General features: G+C 36.7%; 1 protein-coding gene across 1 annotated transcript in view; it reads left to right on the top strand.

Moving 5' to 3' along the window:
- Positions 1–12,766, top strand: part of ITFG1 (integrin alpha FG-GAP repeat containing 1) — a 237,140-nt gene that overhangs the window by 78,344 nt on the left and 146,030 nt on the right. The window contains exon 8 of the mRNA XM_004704695.4: positions 7,557–7,638. Within this exon, the coding sequence (XP_004704752.1) occupies positions 7,557–7,638 (82 nt within the window). The remainder of the gene's footprint in view (positions 1–7,556; positions 7,639–12,766) is intronic.

Below are 12,766 nucleotides of genomic sequence, written 5' to 3'. Positions count from 1 at the left end.
GAAAGAACTTTAGGGGGAGGGGGGAGCAGGGAGGGAGGGGAAAAAAATGAGGAGCTGACACCAAGGGCTCAAGTGGAAAGCAGGTGTTGTGAGAATGATGAAGTCAACATATGTACTAATGTGCTGGACACAAATGTTGTATGTATGGATTGTGATGAGATGTATGATCCCCTAATAAAATAAGAAAAAAAGAAAGAACTTTATATCAAGAAGAAAGTATATATCAAGAAAACATCTCAGCCCAGTCTAGCTCAAGTTTTTAAGTCTGATAGTAGTTCACAAGTCCCTCTTCCTGTTCATGCAGTCATATGCAATGATGCAGAATAGAGGAATATCACAAACCCGTGGGTGCAAAGTCAAATGGATCCAAAGTTTATGGAAATATGACAGAGCTCTGGCAGCTCTCAGAGTCAGAAAGCAAAAATGTCAAGGCAGAGAGGTAGGGAGGCTCCCTGGGCTCTCCTTAGACCATGCCCACAAAAAGGCATATCGGACTGTTAGCTAATTGAGAGGTTGAATACTACCCTGACACTTTTATATATTTTCAAATTGACATAAAATTACATAATTACCACAGCATGTTAACAATAAATCATTAATAAAAATGAAGGAAGCACTCATTTGTCTATGCCAAGAGATTTGAAAGACAGCCACTTGGCCAATTAATTGGAAGAGAACCTTATTTGTACTAATTCCAAAGAAAAGGGTCCCAACAGAAAGCTTAACTTAGAGAACAATATCACTAATAGCACATGCAAGTGAAATTTTACGTAAGATCATCCAACAATGGTTATAGCAGTACTTTAACAGGGAGTTACCTAAGGTGTGGATTGGATTTAGAAGAGGGTGTGAAACAAGGGATATCATTGCTGATGTCAGATGGATCTTGGCTCAAAGGAAAGAGTGCAAGAAAGATGTTTACTTGTGTTATATTGACTGTGCCAAGGCCCTCATCTGGATCATAATAATCTATGGATAACTCTGAGAAAAATGGGAATTCCAGAACAGTTCGTTGTGCTCTTCTGAACTTTTATCTGTTTGCAGTTGTACAAACAGAACAAGGGAATACTGCGTGGTTTAAAATCAAGAAAGGTCTCTGTCAGAGTTATTTGTTGTGGTAATTACATAATCTGTTGTCAGTTTGAGACTATTGAGAGTAAAGGGGTGGAGTTTAGCCTGTCAATCAGGATGAAGCTTGATGACCTCATTTGGAGGTGCTAAGGATATAGCTCACTAGAGGTGGGACACATGCTCACTCCCTTCAATACCTTCCTGCTGACAAGACACATGGAGCTGACAAGTGCCCAGGAGCTGGAGAAGCCACATGGAGACACATGCTAGCACTGAGATGCTTACACCGCCACTTGATCCATAAAACTTTATACCCACTGGCCTGTGATCTTCCTGCATTCAGTGTCATTTCATGTGTTGTGTGAGTTTGAAGAGGAATTTATAGATTGGTATCTGACATATGGGCTAATATTGGACTTATGAGCTTGATCTGGACTGAGCTGAGATATTTTCTTAATATACAGTTACTCTTCATACAAAGCCGTTTCTTATATATATGAGTGTCTATGATTTGTTTCTCTACTCAACCCAGACTAACACACTTATTCTATCCATATGCTGAACAAATAATCAGTGAAGCTGGATTTTATGAAGAAGAATGTGGCATCAAGATCAGAGGAAAGCTTAATAACAACCTGCGATATTCAGATGACACAACCTTGTTTGCTGAAAGCAAGGAATACTTGTAGCACTTGCTGATGAAGATCAACGTTTGTAGCCTTCAATATGGATTATAACTCAATGTAAAGAAAATAAAAATCCTCACAACTGGACCAATGGTTAACATCATGATAAATGAAGAAAAGATTGAAGTTGTCAAGAATTTTGTCTTGCTTGGATCCACAATCAGTGCTCATGAAAGCCACAGTCAAGAGATCAAAAGACACATTGCATTAAGGATATCTGGTGCACAAGAGCTCTTAAGAGTATTGAAAAGCCAGGACTAACTTTGAGGACAGAGGTGCACCTGATCCAGGTTCTGGAGTTTTCCACCTCATGTGCATGTGAAAGTTGGACATTGAATAAAGAAGACAAAAGAAGAATATATGCATTTGAATTATGGTGCTGGAGAAGAATATTATAAATACCATGGACTGCGAAAAGGACAGACCAATCTGTACTGGAAGAAGTAAGGCCAGAATGCTCCTTAGAGGCAAAGATGGTATGCCTTACATGCTTTGGGCATTTTGTCAAGGGAGAACAGTCCCTGGGGAAGGACATCCTGTTTGGTAAAGTAGAAGGGCAGTGAAAAAGAGAAAGGTCCTCAGTAAGATGGATTGACACAGTGGCTGCAACAATGCCGTCAAGCATGAGAGCAAGTGTGAGGATTGTCCAGGACTAGGCAGTGTTTCATTCTGTTGTGCATAGGGTCATCATGGGTTGGCATTAACTCAATGGCATCTGACAACACGGAAATGTGGACTCAAGATTTACTACTACTTCGGATAGTTTACAGAAAATGGAGGAACATTTTTCCATTAGAAGTATGAGCAATAACATGCTAGTAATTTACTCACATGGGGAAAAAAAAAACAAGGAATCCAGACTAGTTTGTACAAATGTCATGTTATAAAATTGTTTTAAAGGGATGGTAGCTTCTATCTGATCTATCAAAGATTAGATAAAGGCTTAAAGCAGCGGTTCTCAACCTGTGGGTCACAACCCCTTTGGAGGGTCCAACGACCCTTTCACAAGGGTTGCCTAATTCATAACAGTACCAAAATTATAATTATGAAGTAGCAATGAAAATAATTTTATGGTTGGGGCATCAACACAACATGAGGAACTGTATTAAAGGGTCGCGGCATTAGGAAGGTTGAGAAACACTGGCTTAAAGGAAAATGTGGCATTTGACATGGCTTGTTTAGAAGAGCAGGAGTTTAGTGGCTGGGAGGAAGAAAGAAAAGGTAGGCAAAGAAGTGTATTAAATTAGGGAAAAAGAAGAGGTGAGACCAGGACATACCTAGAAAGTGAAAAGGGACCTATTCAGGTCAAAACACGAGACATTGGAAGAAATGTTAGAAGGATTAGTTTAGACAAGATCAGCAAAGATCTATCTCATCTTCTAAACTAATGTCAATTTTTAAAAGTCTGTTGGGAACATATAAAAGAATTATGTGTTAAGATGTATAAAACTTTCACTATTGCGATTATTCTCACTGCTGTAGATCAAACAGATGGGCTTGGAAAATCTGGAGGTAACAGTTAACTTAGATTTACTAGAAAATAAGTAATGATTAGCTACTAACTCACTGCCACTGAGTCACTGGTGACTCATAGTGACCCTATAGGACAGAATAGAACTTCCCTTGTGAGCTTCCAATACTATAATAGTTTACGGGAATAGGAAGCCCCATCTTTCTCCCAATTAATGATTAAAGGAGTTAAAATGTTAGGAATGGAAACGAAGGGGTAAATATGAGAAGACAGGAAGGTACCTTGGGTTTTATGCTTGGCACAAGCTAAATAAATTTAGGCAGAGGAAATAAAATGTATTGCTGATAAGAGGCCAGTCAAGAAAGTGGTAAGAGTATAAGATTAGACCTCAAAGGAGACAATAGATAAATGTCATAAATTTGGGAAGAGATGCTGGTGAAGAATGTCAAAGTCAAGCCTTTGAACAATACCCACATCTCCTTATGTCAGCCTTTCTCAATCTCAGCATTGCGACATTATTGGACCAGGTAATTATTTCTTAAGGAGCGCTTCCATGCAATTCATATTGTGCTGCAGTATTTCTGCTATCCTTTGCCCACATGATCATAGTATTGCCCCTCTCTCTCAATTGTGACATACAAAAAATGTTTGTAAACATTTCCAAATATCCCTACAGGTGTTGAAGCAAAGATAGGGGTCCATAATAAATATCATGTATTACTTTCTAATTATTTTTAACACTGTAAATATTGCAGTTTTAACATTAAATATTAAAGCAGATATGCCAGAACAGAAACAGTATTCCATGAATGAGTACTTGCTATAACATAGCACTTGTAGTTAGAATTAAAGCAGGAAATTGCAAAATGTTTCCTATTATTGTGTTTTGTAGGTGCATCAATGGTTGTAGTTGTGGTAGCAGAACTAATAATATTACTGGTTACTACTACTTTGTCTTATACAGTAACTGGATGTATAGTATGCTCTAGGCAATGTGCTCCCCCCAAGTTTATACACAATGTGTTCATAAGCATGTTATATGTGTTTTTAGTCCCCATTAAAATTTTGTTTAAATTTTTTTCTCTAAGTAAAATTGTTCAGTAAACAGACACTTAAAGTAAAACTAACTTAATTCCAGTCTATGGGCTAGCAAATAATGAAACTAGGAGTTGGAATGGGAAGTGTTTCTACCCTGAAGTCATAGCACTGTAATTCTAGAAACCAGGTAGACAGTAAATAAGCATATAACTTCCATAAAGTTCCTAGTGAGTTGGTCCAACTATGAACTTCAGACAAACAGTGGAGACCAGTAAGAATAACATGGTAACGAGAGGGACAGACAGTGGAGTGTATGAGTTCCAAATAGCACCCATTATAAAATAGTGCTTGTAATTCTTAAACACAGGATAGTCATCATAGAAATACCTGAATACTTTACAGTTTACATAACACTTTCACGTGTATCATTCCATTTTCTCTTATCAAACACCTTGATGAAACCACACAAGATCTCCTTTTGACAGTGGAAGATCCATAATCTGAGCACTAAGTGACTGCTCCATAGTGACACAGCTCATTAATGAAAACAGAACTATACCCATATCATCTAACTCCTAATCTAGTGCTGTTTTACTCTTAGTGTACTTGTGTGTTCAGAATGAAAAGGAATATTGATTACATGTTCTCCTTTCTTATATTATTAGCTACCTAGCAGCCTTATCTTAGAAAATAACTAGTCACAGCCCATTTGAAAATATATTATCAATGAGAATAATAACATGATGATGCAGTTTATTGAATTATGTTTATGAGGTAATATGTAAATAAGAATAATTTGAATGGAAATTAAATTACATAGATTTGTATGGTCAGCTAGAGTAAACAGCAAGTAATGATAATGGGAAATTAAATTCATGTACTGTTGTCTTTTCCTCTGATTCTGTCATACACAAAATATGCGTTAGGTGCTCTATGACAAGAATATATATGGGAGACCAACCTCCATAACTGAATGGGTCCTAAGGGTTGGTAGTATAATTAAGGGGGAAATTAAAGAAACATTAGACAAGGCAGACAAGGTGAAACATAGGCTCATCTCTTCCGATGGCAAGATCAAGAGAGAAAGCAAATGTATTCTCTCACCAGCTTATATAATATCAGAAATGCAAGCCACATCATACACATACATGTAACAGGAAGGGATATGCTAGGGACAGACACATGACAAGAGGATATATGCGTAACAAGATGGACAGGTTCTAGATTTAAGACGGCAGCTTAACCTTGGTCGTCCCTGAGCTGTCTTGACCTTAGGTTTTCCAGAGCTCTTCTTCAGTGGAGCAATCTATGATCCTTATCAGAAGGGAGTAAGCTGTACTTAGGATGGGGTTGTCTAATAACTCTTGATGACAAACAGCCTTTAAGCAGTTTACCTTCAAGCGTATAGTAGCAACCATTGGCTTGCATGCACATCTTAAAATTGTAATTATTATGGGGACATTGTGGGGAATAATTTTCTGTTAGGAGAACGTGACTGGGATTTATCTCCAGCTCACTAATGGAAGGCCTTCCTTCACCAGAGTCTGCCTCTCAGATTCCTCATTATGTGTGTAGAGAATTTGTCCACATGTGCTCTTCCCGGTTCTCAGTTTCCAACAAATATATTATCTTTATCCAACAATTAGAAAAATGTTTTTGTTCTTTTGTTGATGTACAATGTGAATATGGAATCTTAGACATAGGATGGGAGCCTATTACCTGACAAATATTCGATGTCTCTTGAAGGAGATATATATGAGGTTATATTTAGAGACTACAGATCGGTTTATATTTCAGAATTCCATATGAAAGTAAACAACTTCAGTGGAGTCATTTACTCAGTCAAGTCAGTGTAATGAATTAATAAGGCATATTATCAAATGAGTCGCATATAGTTTAAGAAAAGTTTTTACCATTCATTCAGGAAACATTGTGTCCTCTATATTCCCAATGCTGTGATCTTTTTAAAATCCAAATGCACTTGACATTTCAATCAAATGCATTTTCTTTTTAGAAAAATGCAGACATTTCATCCAAAGATTTGGAACTTGACTATAATTTCTGTAACGTAATTTCAGGTACTAGGCAAGGCAAGAGAAGGCACCCTAAAGTTTAATACACATAAAAATAAAAATTATATAGAAAAATAATATGAAATGTACATCAAGTGCTTTAATGGTGGTAAAATAAACATATCCTGCATCTTTCCCGACCATTTAAGTATTCCATTTAATTGGTTGGAAAATGACTGTCAGATGCAAATCTTATTCACTTAGCTCATGGTTTGAAAGTATTTGGTATATATGCTTTCTTTATACCGATGCCTCTCTCTATAAATGTCAGAAATGATTTCATAGGTACGTGACTTACAGAGGAACAAAAGGGAGAAATTCTTTTTAAATATATCCATATATACGAATCAGAGTCAGCATATGAAACAGTGAATAGAGTTGTGAGTGATAAGAAGAGAGCTATGTATAAAATTGAGAGGTCGTAATCTTAAATTCAGTGCTTTGGTGTATGTTTTCTATGTGCAATCTAAAATTATGAAAAGGAAAGAAATTAATGTATATTAATTTGGGAAGTCAAATGTGTATAGCTCCATTTTAGAAAAAGTAACTAGAATGAAGGATCCCCTATGGATTCTCCTTTTGTGTTTAGGTTACCTGTCCCTGGATACTATGTGGCAGATGTTGTAAGCCTGTGTTTCTCTTTTCATTGATGCATAAACTTGAGTTGAAAATAAATTGACCCTTTAAGAAAAAATAAAATTCTTTCTTCATTTTGACACATTTCCTAATAATTCCCAACACAGAACATTCTTTCCTTGAAATCTGTGAAACTTAGTGATTGTGGCTATGAGTTGGGATAACAGTGAGTTTCATTTTTGAGGTGTTTATATGTTACCTTAAGAAAATTTGCCTTCTTGACCTATAGACCATTTCCCAAATGAGTTCTGAGCTCACAGAAGTTAGGAACTATGTACTTCTTTACATTCACAAAGCCAACTATACTTAAAAGTAGAAGATACCCATTATGTCTGAAACTATGATGTTGAGTTGACAAAGAATAGCATGCCCAAGTTGATAGCCAGGAAAACATTCCAAATGGTCATCTTCATTACTTTTACTTTACACTGCTTTCTTTTATGATAAAAGTAGAATAGGTGATAGGATGAAGTTTGTGCAATACCATACTGTTAATTATTTCCCTGTTTGTATTTAAATGTTTTGTCCACACCCAGCATTGGAATTATGATGCTCTAATCCAAAATATCCTTTTTTTAATAGGATGGCAATTTTTCTGTCAGTAGTATTCTTGAAAAACCTCAAGATATGACAGTGGTTGGACAGTCAGCATTTGCAGATTTTGGTAAGATTTTTTTCACTTTCCATCTTCTTTGTCTTTTTTTTGCCTGGTCACAAATTAGAAATAACTTTAGTGTCTTCAAAACTATTGTAGATTTAAGAGATGCCTGTTCACATAGCATGTGGTTAGTTCCCAAATACAGTAAGATGTAATTTATGATATGCAAAATAAGGAAGCCTATTAAGGATTTTCTAGCGAATATAAAAAATTAGCTTTATTAATGATATATATCAAGAATATGGAACAGAAAAAGGAAATGGAACAGACAAAATTGGGGGTTTTAATCTGACCTCATAAAAACTGAATATTAAAACCATCTTTTATTTACATTTTAATTCCTAAAAAATCTCATTTCAATTAGGAGTTTTCCACAAAAGGGCATATAGATTTCTGTTTTTTATTAAAACTCTGCACAATAAATCAAGTTTCTGATAGGAGCCTTCAAAATTTATTTGACTCTGTCATCATTTATCAATACCAAAAAACCAAACTTGCTGTCATGTAGTTGATGCTGATTCAGCGACCCTTATAGTCTAGTGTAGAACTCTCCCTTTGGGTTTCTGAGACTGTAACTCTTTATGGGAGTAGAAAGCCTCGTCTTTCTCCCAGGGAGCAGCTGGTGGTTTTTAACTGCTGACCTTGCAGTTAGCAGCCCGACTTGTAACTACACAACCAGGTCTCCTATCATTTGTCCAGATTACTGTCAAAAAGGATTTTTTTATTTTTTTGGATCATAAAGTATTCTAGGCAACGTCCTAAAAGATGTTAGAAGCTCGCTCTCATCCTGCTATTCCATTGTTCTGCCAAAAAATGCCAAATGTGTACTTTAAAACGCAGATGAAATGCTAAGAAATACATAAATCTCCATGTCCTCATTTAAACAGTGGGAATGTTGCTAATATCTACATTACAGGGCTATTAATTATGAGTACAATGTGAATAAAATACAGTGCCGGGCTCATAGTTTGAGTAAAAAGAATTCTGTATGTAGTTTGAGTTCTTTTGGACTTACATGAATTTTTACTGTTGCTATTCTTTACTTAGTACCCTAAATGAACTCAGTGTGCAGTGTAATTCGCATCTAAGGTAACCCAAGGCAGCAAAAGCAAAGAGGTCTGATAGTGTTATTTAAAAGACATTCAGCACTGTTTTATCTGTATTTTAATTTACTTAGCTGAATATCTTCTTAGTTTTGAGTAAAATTTTGGTGGATAGTTTATAGTTTTTTTATGTGGATAGTCAAATGATAGAGTGCATTAACTTTTTATTTTATTTCTTGATTGATGTAAATTTTTTATATTTATTTGTTTGTTTATTGTATTTAATTTTCTGGTTGGTTTTATTAGCTGGATTGTTGTTGGTAGGTGCCATCAAGTCAGTCCTGATTCATAACAGCTACGTGTATAAATAGAACAGAATACTGCTCAGCCGTATTCCATACTCATAACCATTACTGTTGCAGTACATTGTTGTAGACACTGCGTCAGTCCATCTCATTGATCCTCTATTTTACCAAGCATGATACTCTTCTTGAAGGACTGTTGCCTCCTGGTAACATGTCCAGAATACACATCCTTCTAAGGAGTGCTCTGGTTGTACTTCTTCTAATACGAATATTTGTTCTTTTGACAGTTCCTAGCATATTATATATTCTTCACCAAGGTCAGGATTCAAACACTTCAGTTCTGTTTCACTCTTCTTTATACATTGTCCCACTTTTACATGCATATGAGATGATAAAAATACCATGCCTTGGGTGAGGTGCACTTTAGTCTTTGCTTTTTAACACTTTAAAGAGATCTTTTGCAGAAGATTTTCCAAATACAATGCATCATTTGATTTCTTAACTACTGCTTCTAGGGCCATTCAGACATTTTATGCACTTTTGAGTTTGCATCATGAAAAATTGCTGGAGGATTTTTTCAAATGTTCTTTCTGTATCTATCCACATAATCCATGCAATTATTTTCTTTAGTATGTTAGGTTACATTAGCTGATTTTTTTAAATATTTAACCAATGTAGCATATCTAGTATAAGTCTCATTTGTCATATAACTGTTATATAATTTGTGTATAATCCTTTTTATTAAATAAAATTTAAATTACTGGATTTTCTATGAATAGAAACCAGGCAAGAGATGGGGCATGAAGTGGTATAAACTTGAGCTATAGTGACGCCACTAAATGAAGGAACAGGTGTGATGAACTTTATAAAGCAAGAATTGGTTAAATGTGATTGCCTCACAGAGGGCTTACAATTGGCATGTTGACTGCAAGACCAGCAGGTTTAAACCTACCAGCCACTCTGCAAGAGAAAGATGAAGCTGTTTGCTCCCATTGAGATTTACAGTCTTGGAAGCCAAAGTGACAGTTATGCTCTATCCTCTAAGATTGGTATGATTCAGAACCCACTGTGTGAACACTTATTGGGAGCATTGACAAACCTAAGTTCATTTATAAATCCAAAGCAAATACAAGAGTCCTTCGTTGAATGTTCAGTGTTCAAGTCGTAGACGGCCCTACAAGGAAGAGAATGTAAATAGAGAGAAATGATAGTTTGCTAAGGTAGCAGGAGAAGAAAGGAAGTGTTCACCAAAGTGTTGTCAGATACTCAAATAATTGACCAAGAAAAGGCCTTTAAATTTAAACTTAGTAGGGCATTGGTTGTCCAAAAGGTACCATTTACAGAAGTTTTGGAGCAGTCCTTGAACCATGGCAATCACTCAATAAATAGTTCTTATTACTGAATTATTTCATATATTGTTCTGGGCCCTAGCCTCATACTTGGGAGGCCTACACCCCATGAATGCCTCTAGTAATTAAGCATTCATCAATTTGTATGTATACTATCTGTAGGGCTGTTGTTGTTATATGCCATTGAATTGGCTATGGCCCATAGTGACTCTAGCATAGCGCAGCGATCCTGTATCATCCTCACGATTGTTCCTGTACTTGAGCCCATTGTTGCAGCTACTGTGTCAGTCCATCTCGTTGAGGAGTTTCATCTTATTCACTGCCCCTCCACTTTACCAAACAGGATGTTCTTTTCCAAGGACTAGTCTCTCCTGGCATTTCAAATGTCAGCAGGGTCACCCAAATTGAACAGTTCTCAGCAGAGCTTCTAGATTGGAAACAGACTACGTAGAAGGACTCAACTGCCCACTTCAGAGGAATCAGCCTCTGTAAACTCTGTACATAGATTTAAAGCAGAGGAGAGAGAAACCGCTAGGCTCTTAGATGAGCACGTTCAAGAACTCTGTTTGAAGTAGTGAAAGCCACGACCAGGTGCATCACACACTGTAGCACCAAGACTCAGAGGAGCAGCAATGAGTCTATGGAATACTTTCTCCTTATCTGGCCTGACATAGGCACTTTGGGAAAGAGTGACAAGTAAGCTGGCTTTCTTGCCCATGGATACAAAGTCCAACGGATCATGTGGCTGAAAGGCTGAGAACCAGAGAGAGAATTGGTTGCTGATTAAGGAGACAAATGACTATATCCTTACAGTTTGCTGATCCTGACATGTGATAGGATCGGAATAAGTATACCCAGACAGGACTTCACTGTAGGACCTGCCTTCTAGTACAAGAGACCAAAGGGAAACTTGACTGGTATGAACGTATTGGAAATATGATTATATTCCTAGAAATTTTAAGAAGAATAAACTACTAACCATGAAAAGAATTTGGTGGCTGGATACAGTTCATGGTACTTTCAAGATTGATGCCAAAGCTCATGAGGATCCTCAAAGAATTCTGGCTCCACAGATGTTGAATGGAGACAAGGGCCTTCCACCAGTCAACACATAGAAAAAGCCTTCTTCTAGAACTTACTTTCTAAATGTCAACTTCTAATTTACTAAATTGTAAAAGGGTACATTTCTGCTTGTGAAAGTCATCCACTTGTGGCTCTCCTCAGAAAGAAATGATAAAACCTGGAATTGTGACAAACCAATGAATACTGCTAATTTGTAAAGGACCAGCTATCCCTTCCCCATTTCAAAGCATAAGAACTCTCAGACCTGAACCTACTGCCTCATCAGGTCTTCTGTCATTAGTGTTCAATGAGTGACATGTGCTCTTGAGATGTTTTTGAAATCCAAGTGGGATAGACTCAAGCACATTTTGGTTCTTGTGGACTTGTTTTCATTTTCTTCAGCTTTATCCTGAACTTACATATGAGCAATTGATGATCTGTTACACAGTAAGCACTTGTCCGGTTTTAGCTGCTAACATTAAGCTTCTCCAGATCCTCTTACCACAGCTATATCATTTTGATTTCTGTATATTCCATGTTATTGAAAAAGGTATTTGCTATAACCATTTGGTGGGTTTTGCAAAATTCTATCATGGGATCTCCAGCTTCATTTTTATCACCAAATCCATGTTTTCTAACTGTTCTTTCTTCTGTGTTTCCAACTTTTGCATTCCAATCACCAATAACTATCCATGCATTTTGATGGCATGTTTGACCAATTTAAAACTGGTCATTGCTTGAATTCTTTAATTTCTTCATCACTAGGTTTGTGCTTGTTGTATAAATTTGAATAATAATTCTATTGATTGGTTTTCCTTGAAGGGGGATAGATATAATCCTATCAACAAACAACATTTTACTTCATAATGAATTTAGCAAAAACCTTTGTGATAATCAATGCCACGCCATTCCTCTTGATTGTGTTATTCCTGGCATAATCATATGATTCTCTGATTCAAAATGGCCAATAACAGTCTACTTCAATTGACTAATGCCTCGGATATCAATTTCATGAATTCCATTTTCATTTTTGACCACTTTCACTTTGATTAAATTCATACTTTGAACATTCCAAGTTCCAGCTGTTAAAAGATTTGTGCAGCTACTTCTCTTTACCTTGAGTCGTGCCCCTTCAACAAATGGAGATCATGAAGGCTCCATTCCCACAGGCTTTTTCCGACTCATGTCCCAATCGTCGACTCCCCTTGAAGAAATCGTCTCTTCAGTCTCATTTTGAGTGCCCTTGGACCTGAGGGGCTCGTGCTTCAGCAGTATCTCCAACAATGTTCTGCTTCCTTTGTTTAGGATTTCAATATCTGACAGTGTTTCAAAGCTATGACAGAGGTTTCCAGCAACTTCTTCCTCCAAAATGGGG

The sequence above is a fragment of the Echinops telfairi genome, unplaced genomic scaffold, assembly GCF_000313985.2.
Source record: "Echinops telfairi isolate 266 unplaced genomic scaffold, ASM31398v2 ScPeMD7_2291;HRSCAF=2852, whole genome shotgun sequence".
NCBI classification, from domain to species: domain Eukaryota; kingdom Metazoa; phylum Chordata; class Mammalia; order Afrosoricida; family Tenrecidae; genus Echinops; species Echinops telfairi.
This window is presented reverse-complemented; position numbering and strand designations above follow the sequence as displayed.